Source organism: Herpailurus yagouaroundi, unplaced genomic scaffold (assembly GCF_014898765.1).
Source record: "Herpailurus yagouaroundi ecotype Mexico unplaced genomic scaffold, PumYag 184, whole genome shotgun sequence".
Lineage (NCBI taxonomy): Eukaryota > Metazoa > Chordata > Mammalia > Carnivora > Felidae > Herpailurus > Herpailurus yagouaroundi.
The window spans coordinates 31,332,434-31,359,482 of record NW_024412415.1 but is presented as its reverse complement, the minus strand read 5'-3'; the positions used below and the strand labels follow the sequence as shown (position 1 = coordinate 31,359,482).

Below are 27,049 nucleotides of genomic sequence, written 5' to 3'. Positions count from 1 at the left end.
AAAAATTAGCCATCTACAAATGATTATTAAAGCAGTGTGCATAAATGAGTGAAGAGGCTTGGATGGAGCCTTGAATGCTTACTGACCAGGTTAGGGGAAGATGAATCTGCACAGAAGATCCAGGAGGACTGTCCAGAGAGGGAGGAAAACCAGGTGAGTACTGTTTCAGAAGTCAATGAAAACACTTCCAGAAAAAGGAACTGATCAAAAGTGTGAGATGTTGCTGAGGGGTCAAGTTAGATGGTACTGAAAAGCATTCTTTCAAGTTATCAACCTGAGGATTGTTTATTTCTCTTCTTTCAAAGGAAACCTTACCTAGAAGACCAGTATGTAAACAGGTTTTTTAAAAAGCTGCTCTGGTTGAAGTGGGGGCGAGGTACCTGAACCCTGCCGATTTCATATCCATTTGGACCACAGTTTGAAACCCTCTGAAAAGTCAAAATCATCTTTTTATGATAAGGGAGACTCAACAGTTGAGGTAAAATGATTTGCTGGAAACCACGCAGTTATTGAGCGGCAGGGTCTACATTAGAACTCAGTTTTGGGGCTCCTGGGTGCCTCAGTTGGTTAAGCGTCCGGCTTTGGCTCAGGTCATGCTCTCGCAGTTTGTGAGTTTGAGCCCCGCATCAGGCCTGCACTCTGTCTCTTTCAAAAATAAAAGTTAAGGGGCGCCTGGGTGGCGCAGTCGGTTAAGCGTCCGACTTCAGCCAGGTCACGATCTCGCGGTCCATGAGTTCGAGCCCCGCGTCAGGCTCTGGGCTGATGGCTCAGAGCTTGGAGCCTGTTTCCGATTCTCTGTCTCCCTCTCTCTCTGACCCTCCCCCGTTCATGCTCTGTCTTTCCCTGTCCCAAAAATAAATAAACGTTGAAAAAAAAAATTTCAAAAATAAACGTTAAAAAAATTTTTTTTAAACTTTAGTTTTTATTTATTTATTTATTTATTAATGTTTATTCATTTTTGAGAGACAGAGATGGAGTGGGGGAGGGGCACAGAGAGAGGGAGACAGAATCTGAAGCAGGCTCTAGGCTCTGGGCCCTCAGCCCAGAGCCCGACGCAGGGCTTGAACTCATGAAGCATGAGATCACGACCTGAGTGGAAGTCAGACATTTAACCGACTGAGCCACCCAGGTGCCCCGGTTTTGATTTCTAACCCACTTCTATTTTTCCTATAACCACTTTCTATTCTTTTCATGATACGAGTTTGAAATGTGGTTTAACTGACTGAAACACGTGCATTTTGCTGCAGGTAGAACTTAACTGTATAATAGATGACTTGGATGAATAAACATGTTTCTTTTTTCTTGTAGAAGAAAAGATGCTGGAACCACAGAATGGCTTGATTGACCTACCAGATTATGAGCGTGTGGAAGATGAAACTTTTCCTCCTTTCCCACCTCCAGCGTCTCCACAGAGAGAAGATGGTGAGGGAGCTGAACCTGATGAAGGTCTGTATGGAGTTCCAAAAGAGTGCCCACGTTCTGTTATCCATCTATCAGCATGGAAATGAGACATTTTGTAAATGACACTTGAATTATTTAAGTAATATTAAATCTTAATATATTTCACCAGAGTTAGGGAGAGGAGCACCTGTTCCTGTACCTCCAAAGAGAACAGTTAAACGGAATATACCCAGGCTGGATGCTCAGAGGTACATTGACTATTTTCTTAAACATTTATACTTGTTCTTTACATTTTTTTTTTCCCCTTATATTAAAAACTTTTTGGGGGCACCTGGGTGGCTCAGTCAGTTGACCGTCTGACTTCAGCTCAGGTCGTGATCTCACAGTTTATGGGTTCAAGCCCTGCATCAGGCTCGCTGCTGTCAGCCCAGAGCCTGCTTCTGATCCTCTGTCCCCCTCTCTGCCCCTCCCTGGCTTGTGCTCTCTCTCAAAAACAAATAAACATTTGGAAAAAAAGCACCAATTTTTAGTTGGGCTGATTGGGGGATCAGTTATTTCTAAAGACATTTTTTCAGTTCAGATAATATTTTTTCTTCTTACGGTTTTGCTTTTTCTCTTTGATGGCTCTAGCAAACTGGAAATTCAAAACCTATTTCTCTCTACAGATTAATTTCAGAGAGAGGGCTTCCGGCATTACGGCATGTGTTTGATAAGGCAAAATTCAAAGGTAAAGGCTATGAGGTAAGAAATGTCTGATTTTTGTTTTAGACCTTTGTTTTTTCTTTTTTTTTTCTTTTATTTTTTTTCTTTTTTCTTTTTTTTTTAATTTTTTTTTTTCAACGTTTGTTTATTTTTGGGACAGAGAGAGACAGAGCATGAACGGGGGAGGGGCAGAGAGAGAGGGAGACACAGAATCGGAAACAGGCTCCAGGCTCTGAGCCATCAGCCCAGAGCCCGACGCGGGGCTCGAACTCCTGGACCGCGCGATCGTGACCTGGCTGAAGTCGGATGCTTAACCGACTGCGCCACCCAGGCGCCCCGACCTTTGTTTTTTCAAATATTGGTAAAACTGTGGGCCCATTACCATGTTCTGAGGAGTCTTAGAATGTGCCACAGATACCATCATTCATTGTATCTCTTGGGAAACTGAGATGTAGTGGAAAGGGCACTGCTTGAAGAATCAGAAACCTGTCTTACAGTCTAATTTGTGCCCTTGTATGGCTTTAGGAAAATCATCTCTAAGTCTGTAAGCTCTGATTTTATACTTTATAATTTCTAGGAATATAATTTACTTAGTCTACATTAAAGATAAATTTTAGGTTTCAGGAGAGCAAGGACTTTACCTGTATCAATCACTTACGTGTCCCTAAGATATGATACTTATCTTGTCATATGTGTCTGATTCATAGTAGGCATCAGTTAAGTTGTTGAAAAATGAAGACATTTAAGAACTGTCGATCACTGTCCAAATGTACGTTTAAAAAGTCTCCTGGGGCGCCTGGGTGGCTTGGTTGGTTAAGGGTCCAACTTCAGCTCAAGTCATGATCTCATGGTTTGTGGATTCAAGCCCCACACTGGGCTCTGCGATCAGAGCCTGGGGCCTGCTTCAGATTCTGTGTCTGCACCCCCTCCCCCCCCACTGTCCCTCTTACGCACGTGCGCGCTCGCTCTCTCTTTCAAAAATAAATAAAATATTAAAAAATTAGAAAAAAGTCTCATCTTTTTTTTTTAAATTTATTTATTTTGAGAGAATCCCAAGCAGGCTCTGCACTGCCAGCACAGAGCCCAGTGTGGGGCTTGAATCCACAAACCATGAGATCATGACCTGAACCAAAGTCGGATGCTTAACTGACTGAGCCACCCAGGTGCCCCAAAAGTCTCTTCTCTCTGAATCATGTACAGTATAGATACGATTTTTTGCAGATATCTTTGTAAAGCTTTGTAGTTTCTGAAGTATTTTCAAATATATTCTTTAATTCTCAACCTGTTGGGGTAGGTATTGGTTCTATTATCTAGTTATTAAGGAAATGGAGTTTTATTAGAGTTTTAAGTGTCCATTGCCAATAGTTAAAGGCAGAGCTTAGACTTCCCCTTTCATAGCCCAGCTAGAGTAACGTTAATACAACAGTGAGCACCGTCTTGGTGTGGTATGCAGGATAATCGGAAAGAGGAAGAGGCTGGAAGGAGGCAGCTGTTGCACTACCAAGTTGATGATGAATAAGGTAAAGATAGCCTGATAGGGCAGTAGTAGAGAGAGAAACAACATATGGTACTTAGACAATTGGATAGAAGGAGATAAAAAAAAAAAAAGGGGAGTCAAAAATAGTCTCGGGGTGCCTGGGTGGCTCAGTTGGTTGAATAAGTGACTTCAGCTCAGGCCATGATCTCGAGGTCCATGAGTTCGAGGCCCTCGTCGGGCTCTGTGCTGACAGCTTCGGATTCTGTGTCTCCCTCTCTCTGCCCCCCTCTCCCCTCCCCCTGCCAAAGTAAATAAACATTTAAAAAAAAAACTTAAAAAAAATCCCAAGAAGGGTGTCTGACTGGTTCAGTCTGTAGAGAGTGTGACTCTTGATCTTGGGGTCATGAGTTCAAATTCCACCTTGAGCGTAGAGCTTACTTTGAAAAATAAAATTAAAGTCAGTTAAAAACACGGCACCTGGGTATCTCAATCAGTCAAGTATCCGACTCTTGATTTCCGCTTGGGTCATGATCTTTCTGTTCATGAGATCAAGCCCCACTTCTGGCTCTGCGCTGACAGCATGGAATGTGCTTGGGAGTCTCTCTCCCCCTCTCCTGCTCTTGTACTCTCTTGCTCTCTCAAAATAAATAAACAATGAAAAATAAATTCAATTAAAAATTAAAAATCCCAAGATTTCAAACCTGGGAGGCTGAAAAATTGTACCTTTGCTCAGCTTCAGTGGATAGGAAGAGAGAGTAGAAGTCTGTGTCCTATTTTGGCACGAAACTAAATGTAAATCAGGATATTTTATCTTTTTTAAATATTTATTTCTGAGAGAGGGAGTGCCAGTGAGGGAGGGGCAGAGAGAGAGGGAGACAGGATCCAGAGCTGGCTCTGCACCGACAGCAGAGAATCCAGTGTGGGGCTCTAACTCACAAGATGCATGGTCGTGATGTGAGCCCAAGTCACACGCTTAACTGACTGAGCCACCCAGGCTCCCCTAAATCAGGATATTTTAAAACATACCCATCTCAAAAAAAGGATGGGGGTGCCTGGGTGTCTCAGTTGGTTAAACTTCCAGTTCTTGATTTTGGCTCAGGTCATAATCTCATGGTTGGGGTATTGAGCCCTGCATAGGGCTCTGTGCTGGGCTTGGGGCCTGCTTAGGATTCTGTCTCTCACGCCCTCTCCCTCCCTCCCTCCCTCCCTCTCCCACTCTGCCCCTCCCTCTCCCACTCTGCCCCTCCCTCTCCCACTCTGCCCCTCCCTCACCCTCATGAATGTGCGTGCACTCTCAAAAAAAAAAAAATAATAATAATAATAATAAAACCATACCCATCTCAAAAAAAAAAAAAAGAGAAGGACATCTGGCTGGCTCAGTCAGTGAAGCATGGGACGCGATCTTGGGATTGGGAGTTAAAGTCTCACGTTTACTTTAAAAAAAAAAAAAAAAAACCATGAAAAAGAAACCCATAAGTACTTTTTTGGCGTAAATGAGTATATGAAGGATAAAAATTTTGCGTTTTTTCACTGAGTGAGGGTAGGCTCTGAGAGTTTATGCTATTTAGTCTTCTGTACTTTGCTGTTGGAAATTCTTATTTTCTCACAAAGTTGAGTTCTTACTGCTTTTTTCTCCGTGTATGGCTTAGGACATCCTACTGTATTTGGGTGTTTCTCTTCTTGTGACCCTTCCGTCTAACATGACATTGTGAGGTGACTGACCAGCTACACCCAACAATTGGGAAATAATTTTAGGTGATTGGATTAAAAGAAACCTTTTATATTTATTATCAGAATGAGAAGGATAACACATGCTCTTAGTATTACATGTTTAGTGACTGGTAGGCTTGACCACTGGCTTCTTAGACAAGATCAGATAACAACAATAATAGCCAGTATCTGAGTGCATACTTTATGTCAGGCACTTTACTTGTATCACTTATTCCTCATAACCCTACAAAGTGTGTATAATATTATTCTTATTTTATACATGAAGAAGAAGGCATAGAGGTAAAGTGATTTGTTTAAAGTCACACACAGGGTAGGGTGCAGAGGAGAGCATAGTTGATTTTTACGTAGGGGTGGTAGAATTGAGATTTGAATCTATGCAGTCTGACCCGGAGCCTGTGCTTTTGACTACTCTTTTTTTTTTTTTTTTTTTATTAAAAAAATTTTTTGTGGGGGGCGCCTGGGTGGCTCAGTTGGTTAAGCGACCGACTTCAGCTTGGGTCGTGATCTCACGGTTTGTGAGTTCGAGCCCCGCGTCGGGCTCTGTGCTGACAGCCCAGAGCCTGGAGCCTGCTTCAGATCCTGTGTCTTCCCTCTCTCTCTGCTGCTTTCCCTGTTCACACTCTGTCTCTCTCTCTCAAAAATAAATATAAATAAATTATTTACAATAATAATAATTATTAATATAATTATAAACAAATTATAATAAATATTAATAATAAATATATAAATAATATATGATGTAAATATATAATACAATTATATATAATAATGTATAATATATAGTATAATTATATAAATGTATACATAAAGATAATAAATTAGACATAATGAATAATATAATAAAAATAAATAAACATTAAAAAAAAAAAACAGAGCCTGATGCGGGGCTCAAACCCAGGAACTGTGAGATCATGACCCGAGCTGAAGTCAGACACCTAACCGACTGAGCCACTGGGGCACCCCTGACTACTCTATTTTAAAATACTGTTGGATGGGACATCTGGGTTTGTGAGTTTGAGCCCCGCGTCGGGCTCTGTGCTGACAGCGCGGAGCCTGGAGCCTACTTCAGATTCTTTGTCTCTCCATCTCTCGGCCCCTTCCCTGCTCATGCTCTGTGTCTCTCTGTCTCTCAATAATAAATAAATGTTAAAAAAAATTAAAAAAAAAATACTATCGGGGCACCTGGGTGGCTCAGTCGGTTAAGCATCTGACTCCAGCTTGGGTCATGGTTTTGTAAGTTCCAGCCCCGTGTTGGGCTGTGTGCTGACAGCTCAGAGCCTGGAGCCTGCTTTGGATTCTGTCTGTCTGTCTCTCAAAAATAAATAAATGTTAAAAAAAAAAAATACGTTAAGAGAAGAAGTAAATATTTTATAGTAAAACCAGGAATTTAGAATTTTGTCATTCATTAGTTAAGCTTATTAAACTTTGTTTTTCATTTTCATTTAAAATTTTTAATGTTAAATTGAAATTTCATATATAGGTAGTGTGCTCTGAGAACATTTAAACTGTTGTTGCTAGTCTTTGTACTTTGCCCTTGGGATTTCTGAATATATTTTCACAGTGCTGAATTCTCAGTACTTTGTTTTCTATATATGATTTAGGGACCTGTCATTTTGTTCAGTTATTCCTAAAAGATACCTTGACATATTTTATTAAAGCTTATTTTCATATGTTACTTTACAGTTCTGAAAAGACACATGATTATCTTTTAACTTTTAAGTTTTCGTACTGTTTTTTTTTTTTAAAACGTGTATCTAGTGCTCTTTCAGACTGCAGTTCTCTAAGCTCAATAAATATTTCTCTTAAAGTTTCTTCAAAAGTTTCTTAACCATATAAATATAAAATGACACCAGTGACTTTGGCATTACTATTCAATTCTAAAATCTGCTGACAAGGTCAGTTGTGAGAATGGATCTTCTATTTATCATTTTTATTTTTATGTGCCAGGCTGAAGACTTGAAAACGCTAATCAGACACATGGAGCATTGGGCACATAGGCTATTCCCTAAACTGCAATTTGAGGATTTTATTGACAGAGTTGAATACCTGGGAAGTAAAAAGGAAGTTCAGGTAGGTGTTGAGTTGATTATGAATATCATTCACAATGCTAAATCCTGCCAAGTATGGATTCAGTTGAGGCTAAGTAGCTGTTTGCATTTTCATTTGCAAATCTCTCTTGGTAGAGAGAAAGGAAATTAATAGTACTTATTTGAAGAACACCCTTTTTGAAACTAAGAATTGAATAAATTATCATTTTCCCCCAAATGTTACTGGTGAAAGTATAAAAATATCTTTTATTTTCAGACTTGTTTAAAACGAATTCGACTTGACCTTCCTATTTTACATGAAGACTTTATTAATAATAATGGTAAGAATATAGGTTTATTAATATAATAATATTGCTTTAGAAATAGATTTAGTTGGGGTATGGGTAAATTAAGCACTGAGTTCTTCGTCTATATTGTGTATATAATTACAGTAAATAGGAATGAATTAAGATGCCTTGGTATGTGTTGTTTAATACTTGTTTCTTAAAGACATGACTGCAGTGCCATTAAGAGATGTTGTAAAAATATATTTCGTCACAGAACTTGAGCTTTTGAGAAGTCAGGTGGTGACCCGTTGATCCTTTGTGGTGCTTGTTAATGAGAATAAATGACAAAATAGAGTGTTCATATACATATACACAACTAAGAAGGGGCTTTGGGGAATTAGAATAATTTGATGGTGAGATAGTTTACTTTTCTCTTAAGAGTACAGATCCTGTACATAGATGGTCCTTAACAATGGTTTGATTGAAATGATTTTTCAGCTGTATGATGGTACAGAAGTGATAGGCATTCAGTAGAAGCCATACTTAGAATTTCAGATTTTGATTTTTTTCCTGGGCTAGTGGTGTGTGCTAGGACACTCTCGTGATGCTGAGCAACGGTGGCCGCACTGCCTGGTCAGTCACGTGATCATGAGGGTAAACAACCGAGATACACTGACAGGCATTCTGTTTTCTACTTTAGTACAGTATTCAATAAATTACATGATATATTCAGCACTTTATTATAAAATAGACTTTGTGTTACATGATTTTGCCTAACTGTAAGCTGATGTGCATGTTCTGAGCATGTTTAAGGTAGGGTAGGTATATTAAATCCGTTTTGACTTTAAATATTGTCAACTTACAGTGGGACCATCAGGATGTAACCCCATTGTAAGTTAAGGAGGATGTCTATAGGATTTTAGTAAGACCTATGTGACTGTTCCTGGTATCGATTGCATTTGTTAGTTGTCCAATGCAACCATAGGCAGTCACACACATCAAAACATGGTTCCTGCCGACAGGGTCTGTATAGTTATCAGATTTTCTGTGCGATGGCTCCATACATGTTTGTTTATTTTTGTCTTTTAAACTTTTAATAGATGTAGAAAATACAGGCTGCATTTAGAATCCCGCAAAGTTATTTATAAACTACCTTTAAAAATGTGAAGGATTGTGATTTAAATAATCCAAGATTTAAATATTTTGGTAAAACGGGGCGCCTGGGTGGCTCAGTCGGTTAAGCATCCAATTTCGGCTCAGGTCATGATCTCACAGTTGGTGAGTTCGAGCTCCACACCAGGCTCTGTGCTGACAGCTTAGAGCCTGGAGCCTGCTTCAAATTCTATGTCTCCCTCTCTCTGCTCCTCCCCCGCTCATGCTCTGTCTCTTTCTCCTTCAAAAATAAATAAAAACTATTAAAAAATTTTTTTGTAAATATGTTGGTAACATATGGTATGTGTCAGTGGCATGGGATTTGGTAAATAAAAAGGAATTAGTAACGACAGTATATTCCACAGCACATACCACTGGGGTAGATTGTTCAGCACTTTTTGAGTTGCATAGTGTGTGCTAAAGTTTCAGGGATAAAGATGAATAAGTTCAGACCCCTTGGCTCATGGGCTGACAGACGAGTGAACGAGTGAGATATAACACTGCCTCTGTTCTGATAGGTGCTAGAATTAGAAATATGAATAGGGCACAGGGTAGGGTGCAAAGGAGAGCATAGTTGATTTTACCTAAGGGAGGGGAAAGATTCACAGAGGACGTATCACAAGTCCTTTGAATGATACGGAGTAGAGTCCAGGCAAAGGTGATTTTGGAGAGAGGGACTCATGCAGAGGCATAAATTAACACAGGACTAGTCATGGAATTACAGGCAGGCTGAAATACTGGGTACATAGAAGAGGCCTATATCACACAGCCTTGTTGTATCTGTTTTCTTTGTATCCTAAGAGGATAGATTCCAAATCTTTTGGATAAGGGGCTGTAACAGTACATGTTTTGAGCATTTTATTTGTTTTTATAATAAATGTTAAATGGATATGGTAAATAGTGCACATTTTTATTTTCAGCAAAACATCATTATGAGGTTTTAAAGTGAGAACAATATGATTGAATATTCTACTGATTTTTTTTTTTTTCCAAAAATCTTGTGCTGATACTTGATCGATGATTTGAAGGTGGGGTGTAGATACAGTATTTTCCCACCCAATCTTGGTTTTACCTTATTAAGATGCATCCAAACGGAAATAGAGTATCACACACCGCACTTCATGACTCTTGGTATCCCTTTTCCAATCCCATTCACTAATGCAAGGATTTTTGGTCGAAGTTTACAAGTAAATTGTCATCTACCTTTTTCAATCATTTTTCTTAAAAATTAACCAGGGGTTGGGGCGCCTGTGTGGCTTAGTCGGTTGGGTGACCGACTTCGGCCCAGGTCATGATCTCACATTTAGTGAGTTTGAGCCCCGTGTTGGGCTCTGTGCTGACAGCTCAGAGCCTGGAGCCTGATTCGGATTCTGTGTCTCCACCTCTCTCTGCCCCTCCCATGCTCATGCTCTGTCTCTCTCTGTCTCTCAATAATAAATAAAAAGTTAAAAAAAATTTTTTTTTAATCAGGGGTTATATTTTTATATTTTTGACAGACATATAGTCCTATCACTCCTCTGCTCAAAGCCCTATAGTGGCTCCTTATTTCATCCAAAGCAAAAGCCAAAATCCTTATAATGTCCTACTTGGCCCTACAGTATCTCTTCCTTACCCTGCCTCTTTTGCCTCTCTGACTGTATCATTTACAGTTCCCCACTCACACTGCTTCCACAACACTTGCCTCCTAGCTGTTCCTCCAACCTGCCAGGCACGTTTTTGTCTTAAGGCTTTTGCACTCTTACACTCTGCCTTGAACACGTCCTCTGTCTTTCCCGCCCCCCAGTCTCCATGGCTCTCTTACCTCCTTCAGACTGTATTCGGATGTCAACTCAGTGAAGTCTCTCCAGCCACATTATTAAAGTCGTACTCCCACCCCCAGTCCTGATTCCTCTATCCTTTTTTTCCCATAGCACTACTTCCCTTTAATAATTATTGCATATTTGCTTATCTGGTAGTTGATGTGTGCCGAAATGATGGCATCCTGTAGCACATTGAATATTTGTCTTTAGCTTCTTTGCCACAGTGGCTTGCCTATGAGTGTTGCAGTGAGTGAATTTCATGTGTGGTTCTAATTTTTTTACTCCCATTTTTATCAGTTGAAGCTCCATCAGTGATTATGTTCCCGTTGTTTTTCCACATAACATTGTATTAAAGAGGCCATTTACTGTTGAAGAGATCTTTCCTTTCATGACCCACAAAACAGTAGTTCGATATGTATTTCATTATCATTAATTTGGAATCCTGTAAGCCATGGATGGTGAAGCATATTAGATATCCCAAAATTGCATAGTTGGTTCTAATATTTGTTTCTTAACTTCTCTAGCAATGTTTTCTGTCTGTCTTCCATCAATATTTCCTGACAAAGGAATGGATTTTGGTTTCTGGCCACATTTTTTTTTCCATGTCTGGAAGGTCAAGTGTATTGCTTTTTGTCTTTCACTGTCAAGGAAGAAACCTCAAAAGGGATTTGGATTGTAAAATTAAATATCATATGATTTTAAACCACTGGAATAATTGTAAAGGTTTATCTTTGTCCTAAAATGTTTTGCTAGTTGTGATGGTTTTTACTACATTAGCTAATACCTCAAGGCACAATGTATGTAAATTCATATTTCAAATGGTCTTCTTGATAGAAATTTTTTGTCTACTTGTCAGATCAGAGGACTTTTTTTTTTTAACCCTGTGATGTAAATGATGTAGGGAGAAGGTGAAATGTCAGCTTTGCTGTTTTCTTAGTTCTTGCTTGTATCTCTCTTATCTTCTGTCTACCTTCTCTTCTACATATTATTTTGCAGAAATATTTTTAAGCTATCACTTATGCATTTTGTATTAAAACTAGACAGTTAACTGGGCAATCAGAATCAGCTTTATGTCACAATATGCTGAAATTCAAAACATGAGCAAGGGCCCAGCTCTCCTACCCTTCTACAGGTGGAACTAACTGCTTGTCATATGGATGAATGATAATTTGTCACTGCCTGTCTTTAATTCAGTACGACAATTTTTCTTAATTCTTAAATGAAATATAAATGGAAGATACAATATTTACTTTCCATACCACTGTGGATCATTTCAGGGGCATCCTACTTTGAGGATTATTGGTGTACAGGGCTTTAAAGCTTTATTAAAACTAGGGGCACCTGGGTGGCTCAGTTGGTTAAGTGTCCGACTCTTGATTTCAGCTCAGGTCATGATCTCATAGTTTGTGAGTTCGAGCCCCACATCAGACTTTGCACTGACAGCTTGGAGCCTGCTTGGGATTCTCTCTCTCCCTCTCTCTCTGTATCCCTCCGTCTTTTTCTTTCTCTGCCCCTCTCCCTTCCTCCTTCCCCCTTTCCAAATAAATAGGTAAACTTAAAAAAAAAAAAGAATTTATTGAGACTAATATAGACAGCACTGAATTATTAGTCGGATGCTTAACAGACTGAGCCACTCAGGTACCCCTGAGTTATTTTTTTTTTTTTTTCAACGTTTTATTTATTTTTGGGACAGAGAGAGACAGAGCATGAACAGGGGAGGGGCAGAGAGAGAGGGAGACACAGAATCGGAAACAGGCTCCAGGCTCTGAGCCATCAGCCCAGAGCCTGACGCGGGGCTCGAACTCACGGAGCGCGAGATCGTGACCTGGCTGAAGTCGGACGCCTAACCGACTGCGCCACCCAGGCGCCCCATCTGAGTTATTTTTTAAATTCACGTGGAAATATGTTCATAGATCTCTAAATTTCTATTCCTTCTCATTTTTTTTTTAAGATTTTATTTTTTTTTCAAAGTTTATTTATTTTGAGAGAGAGAAAGCAAACAAGTACAAGTAGGGGAGGGGCAGAGAGAGAGAGGGAGAAAGAGAGAATCCCAAGCAGATTCCACATTCCATGCTGAGCCCAGTGTGGGGCTCAGTCCCACAACCATGAGATCATGACCTGAGCTGAAATCAAGAGTCAGACACTTAACTAACTGAGTCACCTAGGCGCCCTTGGAAGATTTTATTTTATTAAAAAAATTTTTTTTAAATATTTATTTATTTTAGGGGGAGAGAGGGACAGAGCGCAAGCAGGGGAGAGGCAGAGAGAGCGGGGGAGACACAGAATCCGAAGCAGGCTCCAGGCTCTGAGCTGTCAGCACAGAGCCCGACATGGGGTTTGAACCCATGAGCTGTGAGATCATGACCTGAGCTGGAGTCAGATGCCCAACTGAGTGAGCCACCCAGGTGCCCCTGAAAGATTTTATTTTTAAGTAATCTCTACACCCAGTGTGGGTCTCAAATTCACAACCCTGAGATCAAGAGTTACACACTCCACTTACTAAGCCAGCCAGGCACCCCTCCCTTTTCACTTTGTGTCTGAGTTTTATTTACCCTATTAAAAATTAGCTTAGGGGCACCTGGGTGGCTCAGTTGGTTAAGTGCCCAGCTCTTGACTTCTATTCAGATCATGATTTCATGGTTTGTGGGCTCCAGTCCCAGGTTGGGCTCTGCATGGACAGTGAGGAGCCTACTTGGGATTCTGTCTCTCCCTCTATCTGCCCCTCCCTCACACACATGCTCTCTCTCACTCTCAAAATAAATATTTTTTAAAAATTAGCCAACAGGGGCGCCTGGGTGGCGCAGTCGGTTAAGCGTCCAACTTCAGCCAGGTCACGATCTCGCGGTGAGTTCGAGACCCGCGTCGGGCTCTGGGCTGATGGCTCAGAGCCTGGAGCCTGTTTCCGATTCTGTGTCTCCCTCTCTCTCTGCCCCTCGCCCGTTCATGCTCTGTCTCTCTCTGTCCCAAAAATGAATAAACGTTGGAAAAAAAAAAATTAAAAAAAAAAATTAGCCAACATAAAATTACTACTGTGTATCATACAGGCATTATAGTAAGCTATTAAATTGTTTTTGTCGGATGTAAAACAAGAATATCCTTTGGATTCTTTTAAGTTCTTTTATTAGCCCAAGCAGAAAATATTTTCTCATCATAACTAAGAACTTTTGCTTTGTCTTCTTGCATATTTTTAAACTAGTATTACCATTTGATTTAAAAGGTCTCTTTTTTTAAAATTTATTATTCTTTTGTTGTAAAGATTTATATTTCTTTTTTTCTTTTTTTAAGTTTATTTATTTATGTTGAGAGAGGGAGAGTGAGCACGAACAAGGGAGGGGCAGTGAGAGAGAAAATCCCAAGCAGGCTCCTCACTGTCAGTGCAGAGTCCAGTGCGGGGCTCAAACCCATGAATCGTGAGATCAGGACCTGAGCCGAAACCAAGAGTCAGACCTGTAACGACTGAGCCACCCAGGTGCTCCCTCCTCTTAACAGAATTTTTGTGGTTCAGTACTGTACATGTATTTTCTCTTGTTTATGCTTTCCTTTAATAACATTGTCTTTTCTCTAGCTTACTTTAAAAATTGAGTAATACATATAACATAGACAAGATGTGTTAATTGTTTATGTTATTGGTATTCAACAGTAGGCTATTAGCAGATAAGTTTTGGGGGAGGCAAAAGTTATATGTGGATTTTTGACTGTGCTGTCTATTGGCGCCCCTAACTACTATGTTGTTCAAGGGTAATCTGTATTTGTAACATTCTCACACCTCAGAACAATTTGAAGAAAAAAATTTGTTTCTTCAGATCTGGCATCTTGTTACTTTAAACTGGTTTTCAACTAATAGCTGCATAAGCTCTTTTTCTAACTATGGATGTACTAACTGTGATTTCTACTCTAGATGAAGTAAGAGAAAATAATGTACATGATGTAGCTGCTACCGAATCAGATCCCTTTTTGACAAGCTCATTGGAAAGTGAGAAGTTTGCTTCTGAGTCCAGTAGAAGCCTCACAGAAGAAGAACAGCAGAGAATTGAGAGAAATAAACAGCTGGCCTTGGAAAGAAGGCAGGCAAAGCTACTGAGTAATAGTCAGTCCCTCGGAAATGGTAAATTTTATGCTGGGTTTTATGTGCTACCATTAATATATCAGGGACATGTTAGAAATTTTAACTTCTCTACTACCTCCAAAATAAAATACCTCTAGGAATAGAAAAATCTGATACAGTATATTAAGTTTATGTATATCTGAGAGAGAGGCAATGCGTGTGTGTATGTATGTGAGAGCTATTTGGAATCTTCAAAGAATAAACGGAGTCCAGGATGGTTTTCTGGATAGCTGAGTACCTCTTGAACAATTATTTTAATCACTTAAACTTGATTCTGAATCTTTCAAAAATATATTCTTCCCTGACTCCTTAAGGCATGTGACACATATTTTATCTGTAGGGTCATAATTACGAACATTAATTATTATGGTACCTTCCTAAACATACAAAATGCCTTCTGTACCCTTTGAGGATTCAGAGCCATTTGCTATGACCTAAATAGGTCCTTAATTGCTTTTTATTGCATTTTGTCACTTAGCTGTCGGTTTGCTTATCAGATGCATTCCCTTTTTTAAAACTGTCTTAAATTTTGCTGTTTTTATTTTTTATTTTTATTTAATTTATTTTTTGAAGTTTATTCATTTTGCAGGGTGCCTGGGTGGCTCAATTGGTTAAGCGTCTGACTTTGGCTCAGGTCATGATCTTGCGGTTTGTGGGTTCAAGCCCCGCGTCCGGCTCTGTGCAGACAGCTCAGAGCCTGGAGCCTGCTTCGGATTCTGTGTCTCCCCCTCTCTCTGCCCATCCCATACTCTTGCTCTGTCTCTCTCTGCCTCTCAATAATAAATAAGTGTTTAAAAAAAAAAAGTTTATTTTGAGAGAGACAGAGTGAGTGGGGGAGGGGCAGAGAGGGAGAGAAAGAATCCCAAGCAGGCTCCGCACTGTCAGCGTGGACCCCGATGCGGGGCTTGAACTCACGGAATGTGAGATCATGACCTGAGCCAAAACCAAGAGTTGGACGCTTATTGACTGAGCCACCCAAGCGCCCCAAAATTTGCTGTTTTTGAAATATACTGTGGGTTTGGAAACTTAGACAACCAAGTTTGTCAAAACTATATTTAAAAATAATGAAAATTGGTTTTGAATGCACGAAGGAGGATCACATATATCTTTCTCAGTTTCCAATGTAGTTTTCCTTTTGAAATGGGAAAATAAGAATTACAGTTAAGTATTGAAGGCATCATGTTATAAAACAAGTTTCACCTAAGATAATAAAACTCTCAAGTGAAAATTTGTGTCACTACATTAGCATTCTTTCCAATTAAAATGAATTTAATCTTCAGCTTTACAAATGGATATTTTATTCCTACCAGGTGAAAAATTACATGAAAATACAACTATCACTGATGGCAGTTCCTTGCTGTCATATCAAAGATACCTGGCAATAAGCATTTTAAGGTTTATCTTCTATTTATAATATATGACTTTAAAATTTGGCCAAATAGATACAAGGATCCTAAATTTTCTTTGCTAGAGGTCACTTTGACATTTAGCTGTTTAGAGCATTTGGTTTTTATTTTTATTTATTTTTAATAGATTTTATTTTTAATGTCTACACCCAGCCTGAGGCTTGAACTCAACCCCAAGATCAAGAGTTGCAAGGAGCATTTGATTTTTAAAAACGATTGTCTAGTAGTTATGATTTTTGAATGAAAATAGTTGCATTTGGCTGTGATTCAAGGTTTGAGTTCAAGACTTGCATTTTTGAGTGGACTTTGTACATGTATAAAAATGGCTGTTTTTAGGAAAATGATCATAGATTTCATTTCCACTGATGTAAGTTTGTGGAGAGATTTGTATTTATCAGGTAAGATTGGATCAGGTGCTTAGAAGGAGTAATTTCTCTTTCAGACTCATTAGCGAGCATACCCGGGGCAGAGACCATTGAAGAGGTTAATACAGGGGAAGATCAAGAGGAGGAGTCATCAAGCAGATTTGACAAAGACATTCTCGACAGTCCACACAGTGATACTGCTGCCAATGCTGTAAATGAAGAGGAGGAATTAAAAATAGAGAAAACACAACTGGACCAATCCTTTTAAAATGTATAGTGGTAACTTTATGCTTTATCTGGGAATGTCACTGAGGTTGGACAGCCCTCAACTAAGAGAAAAGCTGTTAACTTGCTATCCTCTAAGTTTTAGATTACTAGTATTTTGTCTACTTGGTGTGAAAATCCTCATGTAGTAAGACTTTCACAGATTCCTGTTTAAAATCTGGTATTATAATTATACTCGTTTCTTATTTGAGTTGATTTATTCCCTTTAGTGTTTATATAGATATGACATGAAAACGATTAGGAGTTAATAAGCACCTTCTGCTGCTAGTGTGCCATTGAATGTTTCCTTTTCACACAATTGGGTGTTTTTAAGATGTAAATATATAATGAATATTAATGTCTTTTTTAAAAAGAAATAGAAATCTTACAAATTGCCTCTAAAGGCTTTATGAAAGTTTCTCATTGCTGTTTAGTTCTGCAATGTACACTTCTGGTAAAATGTTTAAAGTTTTATATGTGCTTATGCATATTTTGAGGAGTCACTTTAATACTTAAAGCATCACATGAAAGGCTGACATATTGTCTGGCCTGTGTGGGTGCTAGGGAAGTTCCAGTGCCCCTTGGTACCTTAACAACTGGTGGGAGAGAAACTTGCAAAGTATCATGGGGAACACATAGCACCTAGGGAGGACTCACAGGACACCTTTGAGTTGGTGGATGAGAGTTCAAGGATTGAGAAAAACATGTCCAATAATGATACAGAAATGAAAATCTAGAAAATAAGGAAGACTGAGGCATGGCAAATATGAGGCTACAAGTGTTAGGACCAGATGGTAGGTAGACCCAATTGGAGTTTTTCCTGCCTGAGTTTATCAGCTTGATAGAGGGGTAAGTTACAGATAAGGTACCATGTTGATAACCAAGTTTATGATTATTTTTTTTAAGTTTATTTATTTTGAGAGAGCATGAGCTGGGGAGGGGCACAGAGAGGTGTAGGAGAGAATCCCAAGCAGGCCCCATGCTGTAAGGGCAGAGCCCCATGCAGGGCTCCTCCGTATCACAAACTGAGATCATGACCTGAGCTGAAACCAAGAGTCGGCCACTTAACTGAGCCACCCAGGTACCCCTAAAAAAATTTTTTTTTAATGTTTATTTTTTGAGGGAGAGAGAGAGTTCAAGTGGGGAAGGGGCAAAGAGAAAGGGAGACATAGAATTCAAAGCAGGCTCCAGGCTCTGAGCTGTCAGCACAGAGCCCGGTACGCGGCTCCTGAACTGAGATCATGACCCAAACTGAAGTCAGACGCTTAACCGACTGAGCCACCCACGCACCCTTATGTATTTATATTTTTAAATGTTTTTTTTTGTAACATTAATTTAAACTAGGTCTTATCTGAAGGCAACCGGAAAGTTAACCTGACAGATGTCAGAGGGGTCTATGACCCAAATGGCCCAGTGTGGCAGTTACTAGGAAAATTAACTTATTTTGAAAGAATGGATTTGAGACAAGCTAATCAAAAATCAATGCTGGGTTTATTAAAAAGAGACTGGCAATCGGACTTACAGAGCCACCATTCACGATGTGTTCATTTCTGAAAAATCCGTTTCCACAGTGACCTAATTGCACTTTAACGAAGCTGTAATTAATAATGATGAGAAAACGTTTTGTGCATTTGTGATCTACCCATTTCCAGTCAACTAGTACATTAGGTGACAAAGAACATTGGATGTTAATGTTAAAAAGAAGGTAAAACATTCACAAAACAGCTCTTTTAATGAAGTAAGAAGAATATCTCACATTCCATAACTGTTCGAAACATCCAGAAGAGCTAGGTCCCTTATCTCTTCTAGAAGCATGTACAGGCTTCTTCCCTTTGTTTGGCAGTATTTTTGATAATCTTCCTGGATGACGTTTACTTTGACTTCTTGGGCAAGCTGAGCTTCCTCCACAGATCTGGTTACTTCTTTCACTAAATCACTCTTTAGCAAGAGGGAGCTCTGATGAAATAGTTCTGTATCTGGTGACATGTACGGTTTGTTGCTTATTATTTCGAGCCTGATTGTATCAGAATGGCAGCGGGAGGCCTGTACAGATATTCTCACCTATCACAGAGGAGAAAGATGCTTATTACCAGATCACATTCTTTATACTTTACATTCAAAGCAAGGCTTAATGTAGATACGGACTTACTGTTACGTGGTCAAACAAATGGAACGTAACAGATTCCCCTCCTGTTGTGGTAGAGGTGATTTTGTTTTGAAATCGCTGCAGGGATCCTGGTTTCCATTCAGAACGGCCATCTGGGCCGCAGGAGATCACCAAACCATCTTTATTTTTTAGGTAAGCAGCACCTTTAATCCCAAACCTGAATGAATCATGGCCAGAGTAAAAACCCAGAGATAATGTATTCTTAGTATACAAATCTTATATACTTAATCTAGAATGTTAGTTTCTCTTCTAGATTAAAAACAACTTTTCCTCTCATTTACCTCCAAATATTTCACTGAGCAGGTGGAGAAGTATTTTGCTCAATAAGAAAATAAAATCCTATCTGCACACTGATAACAGATGTACTAGATTCTAATCTTTATACTTATGTAGTGCATTATTCTATTACATCATGTACATCTATTATATCATGTACCTATAAATAGTTCATATAGCTATTTTAATCATAACTAAAGAACTGTTTGCATTCTACATGATTTCTTAACTATTGTGTTAGATGTAACATACCTTGGTATAAATAGAAGCACACCATTTGTTCTAATTGAATATATGACCCCATCAGATATGCAACGCTCATTTTCTGGGTCTTTGTCTTTAAAATACATGCACTGGAAGAGCTCAGTGGACTGTTTCTGAGAATGCTGTGCTGCCTGGAAGAAGAAGCATAACCCAAAGCATGTTGACATTCCCAGGTGAAACATGGAATTTATACTCCCACAGCAAAGATGTCTCTAAAAAGGCTATATTCTAGAAAATTATTAATACAAATATTTTTCAGATATTTGGGGAAAATATCTAACCTATCCTTAAATCTCCTAAACACACATTGTTACTTCAGAGCGTTCGTTTATAAATATATTGAGAGCTATGTAAGAAACTTTACGATTTTTCATGTTATTTCATTGGTTAGAATAATGCTAGCATTTAACTTGCTAGAATATATGGTACTTCATTCCACTACAAAATGAAGCTGATATTCCCCTAGTGAAAGAGATGATGGGTAAGAGAACTTAAAATCCTCTCTTACTCGGTTTCTGTTGTTGATATGTCTGCATAATTCCTCAAGATCTTTGTTGCTGAACAAATTGTCCTTAATTTCCATTTTCTTATCTTTTGCGATGGCCGCCATTAACAATCGGTGTACTACGATATCTGAGTATCTTCTTATTGGAGAAGTAAAGTGAGTATATTTATCCAATGCAAGGCCTTCAAAAGGAAACCAAAAGATGGAAATCAACAAAAAGACATACTTTTAAATGTCTCGCTCAAGGTTATGGCCACACAAAAGAAAATGCTATCATTCACCATAATGATGGAACTCTTCCTCTGCACACGACCCAGTGGAGAAATACAGTGCATTAGACATCGCCTGCGTGGCCATCGATCGTAGCAACCTGTTTACAATGGGATCATTGGGGTCATTCGCGTTATCCAGAGAATCAGCCAGTGTTTTATTGGACCTGACAAAAAAACGGAAAAACTTTTATTTAGTCTCAAGCGATAATTTACAAGTCAATACTGTGTGGGACATCTTTCACTTGTCACTCAGAAGAAACTAAGTTTATTTTGGATACGTTTTAGAAGCAGCTCTTTTCAATTACAGAAATCTAGTTTGCTTTTAAGGTTTAAACACAGCAAGTATATCAATTTAAATACACTTTTTAAGAGTAATATACTGATACCTATGTGGTTAAGTTAATGCCCAGCACATTGGAGGTGATCAAATACTTCTTGAAATGAATTCCTAACACTCTTAACCTTAAACATCCCTTACAGATCAAAGGGTGGACTTTTTGAAAATCAAGAATTATGGAGCCAGAGTGAGTTAGAAAACAAAACTAAACTAAACCTGAGGTGTACAAGTAAAAGAAACCTAAATTATTTTCCTTTTTTTAGAAAGAGAAAAAGAGACAGGAAGTACTCTATTTACCCAAATAATTTTTAAAACCCAGGAAATAAAGAATTATATTTAAAAATGCAATTCACAATGTAGCACATAATTCACTTCTGTAGGGTAGCCCACCAAGAAACGGAGGGAAGAAAGGCGGAAAATGATAAACAGGAGCATCAAGAGGGTACAGGCTAGTGAGAGCCTTCAAGTATGACAGATGTGGATTCAAAGCCAGATTCTTCCTTAAGTGGTGATCTACAGGTAAGTCACTTACCCTCAGCAGCTGTAATTCCCTATCGGTAAACTACAAATGACACAAGATGTCGGAAAGCACTTACACCAAGTATGCCTGGCCCCCAAACACAGCTCACCCATCCACCAAACAAACCAACAAAAGATACTATCACAGACATAGGTGCAAAAAAAAAAAAAAAATCATTTTGATAAATGCTATTTTAATTAGCACTAATCTATTACTTGAAACAAAATATTGAAAAAAAATCCTCTATACATCTTACATCTTTTTTTTTTTTTTTAATGTAGCCGTTAGCTATTTTTGTTTTGAAGTAAACCCAGCATCGGGCTTAAACTCGTGACCTTGAGATCGAGAGTTGCATGCTCTACCGATTGGGCCCGGCAGGCGCCCCGATACATCATTTTCAAAAGGGAAAATCTTTTATCCTGGAGGGGGGCAGTAAAAATGTCTCATTCTATGAAGTGATGATATAAATTTACCATTGGTGTGGTGTTTTAGGACATGGCCTCAAAGATCTGGTGCATTTTTAAAGTACTGAAATACATGGGATTACTTCTTAGGATTTGCCTAAGGGGCAGATGAAATTAAACCAGGCTCCTTACTTCTGCATTATGAATTGTAGTGGATCAACATTATGCCTAAATAAACTTGTTTTAATTTTAATCTCTATACCTACATTGTATAGTAAATGAAAAAAAGCTAACAAGTTTTCTATTTTGGGGCAAAGATCTGGCTGTCGCATTTTAAGAACTACAGTAAAATCGGTGCACGGTACTCCCTTCCCTCTGCCCCCTCAAAAGAGGAATTACCGTGTATCTATGAAGAAGCCTTTTGCTTTAGCACATTCTCGCAGTTCAGAAAAAAACTCCTGGTGTGGAGGAGGGTGTTGGCGTAACAAGGCCTGATGCGGGAAGCTCTCCCAGATCTTCTTGGCTACCCAGTGGTTGGCCAGGATCATGCATTCAGCCACCGTCTCATGGACCTCCAGGGGCTGCTTGGGGATGAGGTCATGAATGTTCTTTTTCTCATCCAGCTGAACACGAACCTCTACCCCTTCCAGTTCCAGGGCGCCACAACCGTCTCGTTTAGCTCGGACATGGCGTGCAATGTCAGTCAACTTTCCAATGGCCCACGCTAGCTCCTCTAGCCTGGCTTGTCTGGTCTTCTCATCCAGGTCTCTGAATTCTGGAATATCATCGACAATGTTGAAGTTTCCGTCCAGCAGCTCCTGGGCTGCTTCATAGAACAGTTTGTATGCTGATCGAATAATGGTTCTGCCATACCACACTTTCTTAATTTCATAGGAGGTTTTATCCAATTCCCATATGACACTTACAGCATACCTACAAAACCAGTAATGCTGACATCATTATTCAATTCTTCCATTTTTTTTAATAAAAAAAATGTGTTTAACGTTTATCTTTTGAGAGACAGAGCGTGAGCGGGGGAGGGGCAGAGAGAGGGAGACACATAATCCAAAGCAGGCTCCAGGCTCCGACCTGTCAGCACAGAGCCAGACGCGGGGCTCGAACCCATGAACTGTGAGATCATGATCTGAGTGGAAGTCAGAGGGTTAACCGACGGAGCCACCCAGGTACCCTCAATTCTTCCATTTTTGGGGTAAGTAGAACTAGACTTTAAATGTATCTTGACAGGTTTAGTAAAGAACCGCTTTGCCACCAAATCACTCTACTTAAAAACCTATGCAATAGGGGCACCTGGGTGGCTCAATCAGTTAAGTGTCCGACCCTTGGTTTCCACTTAGGTCATAACCTCATGGTTTCTTGAGTTCAAGCCCCACTTGGGGCTCTGTGCTGACAGTGTGGAGCCTGCTTGGGATTCTTGGTCTTTCTCTCTTTGCCCCTCCCCCACTCACGCTGTCTCTCTCAAAATAAACTTAAAAAAAAAAATCATGCAACATACAAAAAACAAAAGGCTAAATTTCCTAATATTTAAAGAATTCTTTTTAATTTTTTTTTGATGTTTATTTTTGAGACAGAGTGTGGGGGGGGAGGGGTAGAGAAAGAGGGAGACACAGAATCTGAAGCAGGTTCTGAGCTGTCAGCATAGAGCCTGACGTGGGGCTTGAACTCACGAACTGTGAGATCATGACCGGAGCTGAAGTCGGACACTTAACCGACTGAGCCACCCGGGGGCCCCTGTGAAGAATTCTTATAAATCAATTACTAATAGATAAAGAACTCAAAAAAAATGGGAAAGGAACATTAAATAGTTCACAGAAAAAAATACGTAAATGACTGTTAAACATACACAAATATGTTTAACTGTACTCATAATAGGAAAAATGCAAGTTAAAACCACCTATCATTTTCTTTCTTTTCCTTAAAAGTTTATTTACCTATTTTGAGAGAAAGAACCAGCAGTGGAGGGGCAGAGAGAAAGGGACAGAGGATCCAAAGTGGGCCCAGAGAGTCCAATGCGGGGCTCAAACTCACAAACCATGAGGTCATGACCTGAAGTCAGATGCTTAATCAACTGAGCCACCATGCGCCCCTAAGATACCATTTTCATCTATTAAGATCGGCAAAGATAAAAAAAAATACAACATACTGTGTTGGCAAGGCTTTAGGGAAACAAGCATTCTCACACGGTCATGGTGGGAATATAATTGGTTTAACCTTTAAGGAGGGCAATTTGATTACATCTCTATAAACACACATGCATATACCCTTTGACACAGAAATTCCACTTGTAGAAATTTATCTTCCAGATACTGTAATTTTAAAAATGTGAAATGACTTATGTTTCATGTAATTCAGTACAGTTTGTAATAGCAAGACTGAAAACAATCCAAATGTCCATAGATAAGCAACTGTTATTAATATGGAATGATCTCCAAGATACATTTTTAAGAGAAAAAAAAGCAAGGTGCTGAACAGTGTATATAAATCACACATACACACAATGTCACCCTTTGTGCACAGAAGAGAGACCACACGTCCACATTTGCATGTATGTGCATTATATCTAGAAAACCACAGAAGAAATTGGTAGCTGGGGGAAAATGGTAGAAGGGAGCCTTTCATTAAATATCTTTTGGAACCTACGGATTTTGGTTTTATTACATATTCAAAGACATTATATTAACTATAAACATTATAACAGATAAACAACTCCCTACAGTTCATGATCGTCATGCAAAATAGCCTCAACCAGGGAATATGTATGTGCAAAGTCATATGCGTTTCTCTTTTTTAACATTTATTTTTTGAGAGACAGGGCATGAGCGGGGAGGGGACAGAGAGAGAGGGAGTCACAGATTCCGAAGGAGGCTCCAGGCTCTGAGCTGTCAGCACAGAGCCCGACAGCGGGCTCAAACTCACAAACTGCGAGATCATGACCTGAGCCGAAGTTGGACTCTTAACCGACTGAGCCACCCAGGTGCCCCAGTCGTATGCGTTTCTTCCCAGACTTTAGCTGAGTTTTAAAAGCCAACAACAGAGGTAGAAGCTGCCTCACAGCAAGATAAACGGAAAAGATGAGAGGAAGGGAAGGGAAGGCTAGAGAATAAATCTGCCTAAAACTAAGCGGGTGCGGGAGGGTACAGGGGGACAACAGGGGTGGGGAGCAGGGGGTAGAGCACATTAGAAAGAAGCGAAAGGCCAGAAGCAAGAGCACCGGGCATCACAGAAGAGCCAGGACAAACTCTGGAGATTAAAAAAACAAAAAAACCACAACAAACTATGAACAAACTCACCTATCAACGCCTCCCAGAAGAGAGCACAAATCGGCGCTGAGCGTGGAGGGCAGCATGTCATAGCGCCGGTCTGCTAAATAATAAGTGGTGGCCCTGTGAACGACACACGTGCGGGTGCGTGACCTTCAGCAGCGAGAGGCAGAAGTGCCGACTGCAGGGGCCGCGGGGAGGGAAATGGCCAAATCCTCAGTGCAAATCCCCCAAGGCTGTTGCTTTTTCATAAAGTGCAGCCGACTGGGTAATAAAGCTATTCCCATGCCCCCACTTTTCTAAGGGGTACTGCCTCGGGCTGAATGTTCTTCCGCTGATATGAAAAGGAAAAAGTGGCATGAATCTTACTTATCTAGGAAGAATTGGAGTGTAATGATCCAGTATTCGTATAAAAGGGTATTCCTACCTGACACATTTAGTTCATTGCAATTTAGGAGGAAAGTGTGTGAAAGGTTCTGTTGAAAAAAAGGAAAGGTAAATGGATCAAGGTACTATTTCTCTAAAGGGAAAGGGGAGTGGACCTCAATTTTTCTCCCCCTAGGAGGGATCTGCAGAATTGCACAGAATTGTGAAATGTTCATTTTGAAAATCTAGGAGTGGAGAGGTACGAATATGTTACAGCCACACACACATAATCATAGTGTTCATTTCAAACAGCATTACCTTGTTCTGGCTTCGATGTCAATATACGAATTTGGTGCCACAAAGTGTGTCACATCTGCAATGTGGACCCCAAGTTCCAAGTGGCCATTATCTAAGGTTCTGACGGAGAGTGTGTCATCCACATCTTCACAGCCTTTCGGGTCGATGCTGAATACAAGATGGGTTTTCCTCAAGTCTTGACGTTCTCGTTCCTCTTCAGGACTCACCTTCCAGGGATTTCCTGGTGTGTTTACTGGCATCTCACACATCTGTCCAACAAGAGTCAGATATTCGGCAGTTCACACACCCCGAGTTTCCTAGGAGATTCTGGGCTCTCGAAGAGTCTCACTGCCACCTCCTAGAAGTCCCATTCATTCCCCATTACCTTTTGCAATTAACCTGCATTTGCTTCTTTGGATCAAGAATTATTTATCAGGTGCCTCATGTGTGTCAGGAACTGTGCGAGGCTCTGGAAAGGGCAGGAGCCAAGAAGAAAGACACAGTCTCCTGCCCCTGCGGACCCTTACAGTCTGTCAGGAAATGTGCCTGTTTCCGGCAGCTTCTTTAGTTATGGAGGTCAGATCGAGGATAAACAGAGGCTTATCAAGAGCACAACCTCTACCCATTTTCAGATGATTCATTTGTTTAAATGCAGTTGAGCTTTTAATTCAATTCAAGCCCTGAAAAAAAAGAATCAACGTGTCCCAAATACTAAAAGCCTATTCCTTAAAGATAATTTAAGCAGGACCAATCTAGGGCATTGTCTCTCCATTATTACTTGTTTAGGCCATCAATTTGCAGTTAAGTAGGCTAAATGAGAAGAGAAAATTCTAGTCCCATGAAGTCTAACCCATGCTTTATTTTATTCTAACATTTTCACTAAGAGCTGTCAAAGCAAGTCAACAAATAATTTCAAGAAACTAATGTTAAACATAAAAATTTAATAATGTAAAATATTCCAAGATATTTTACTATTATAGCTACTGTTCTGTCAAAAACTGTAATGAAAATAAGAACACCCATCCACTCTTGATGGCAATGCAAACTGGTCCAATTTTTCTCGAGAACGATCTACTGATACATAAGAAAAGCCACTTAAATTTTTAATGCCCTTTGACTTGATAATCTTACTTTAAGGATTACATCTCAAGAAAAACGATGAAAAAGAAAAAAAAAGAGCAATGTTTGTAAAATTGTTTGAAGTAGAGTTTTTTTTATACTACTGAAAAATTAAATAGCCCAAGGCCCAGAATTGAGGGAGACTTAAACAAACCAGAGTACATCAATACACAATCAAGTGCCATAACCTTTACTAAAAAGTAGCTATGGCAATACACAGAAATAATTTTAAGTGAAAGACATAGAACAGAAAATAGCATGGACGCACTATGAATATAGTTATGCAAAAATAATAAACAAGATTTATGAGGATTTTATGAGATCATAAAGCAATGGAAATAGCTAATGTTTAATGTGTATTGAATTTGTGTTTTCTGGGGCGCCTGGGTGGCGCAGTCGGTTAAGCGTCCGACTTCAGCCAGGTCATGATCTCGCGGTCCGGGAGTTCGAGCCCCGCGTCGGGCTCTGGGCTGATGGCTCAGAGCCTGGAGCCTGTTTCCGATTCTGTGTCTCCCTCTCTCTCTGCCC

At 39.7% G+C, this 27,049-nt stretch overlaps 2 protein-coding genes and 1 non-coding gene across 4 annotated transcripts in view; 2 read left to right on the top strand and 1 right to left on the bottom strand.

Annotated features, from left to right (window-relative positions):
* The window catches only part of TIPIN (TIMELESS interacting protein), a 19,312-nt gene extending 2,193 nt beyond the window's left edge, over nucleotides 1-17,119 (top strand). The window contains exons 2-9 of one of the 2 annotated variants that reach the window (XM_040493037.1): nucleotides 90-153; nucleotides 1,309-1,446; nucleotides 1,571-1,649; nucleotides 2,067-2,142; nucleotides 7,259-7,381; nucleotides 7,616-7,679; nucleotides 14,475-14,681; nucleotides 16,530-17,119. In XM_040493037.1, coding sequence (XP_040348971.1) covers nucleotides 1,317-1,446; nucleotides 1,571-1,649; nucleotides 2,067-2,142; nucleotides 7,259-7,381; nucleotides 7,616-7,679; nucleotides 14,475-14,681; nucleotides 16,530-16,720 — 870 coding nt within the window. In that variant the 5' untranslated portion in view covers nucleotides 90-153; nucleotides 1,309-1,316 and the 3' untranslated portion in view covers nucleotides 16,721-17,119. The remainder of the gene's footprint in view (nucleotides 1-89; nucleotides 154-1,308; nucleotides 1,447-1,570; nucleotides 1,650-2,066; nucleotides 2,143-7,258; nucleotides 7,382-7,615; nucleotides 7,680-14,474; nucleotides 14,682-16,529) is intronic. The other variant, XM_040493036.1, reaches the window with a different exon arrangement.
* LOC121042146 (small Cajal body-specific RNA 14) lies at nucleotides 8,559-8,692 on the top strand. The gene has a single exon (XR_005796005.1).
* Nucleotides 17,120-18,185: 1,066 nt separating the features above from the next.
* DIS3L (DIS3 like exosome 3'-5' exoribonuclease) overlaps nucleotides 18,186-27,049 on the bottom strand; it is a 33,744-nt gene continuing 24,880 nt past the window's right edge. The window contains exons 7-14 of the mRNA XM_040492183.1: nucleotides 25,424-25,702; nucleotides 24,770-24,862; nucleotides 21,861-22,394; nucleotides 20,210-20,364; nucleotides 19,932-20,110; nucleotides 19,412-19,554; nucleotides 18,866-19,040; nucleotides 18,186-18,777 (exon numbers count right to left, since the gene is read on the bottom strand). Of these exons, the coding sequence (XP_040348117.1) occupies nucleotides 18,469-18,777; nucleotides 18,866-19,040; nucleotides 19,412-19,554; nucleotides 19,932-20,110; nucleotides 20,210-20,364; nucleotides 21,861-22,394; nucleotides 24,770-24,862; nucleotides 25,424-25,702 (1,867 nt within the window). The 3' untranslated portion in view covers nucleotides 18,186-18,468. The remainder of the gene's footprint in view (nucleotides 18,778-18,865; nucleotides 19,041-19,411; nucleotides 19,555-19,931; nucleotides 20,111-20,209; nucleotides 20,365-21,860; nucleotides 22,395-24,769; nucleotides 24,863-25,423; nucleotides 25,703-27,049) is intronic.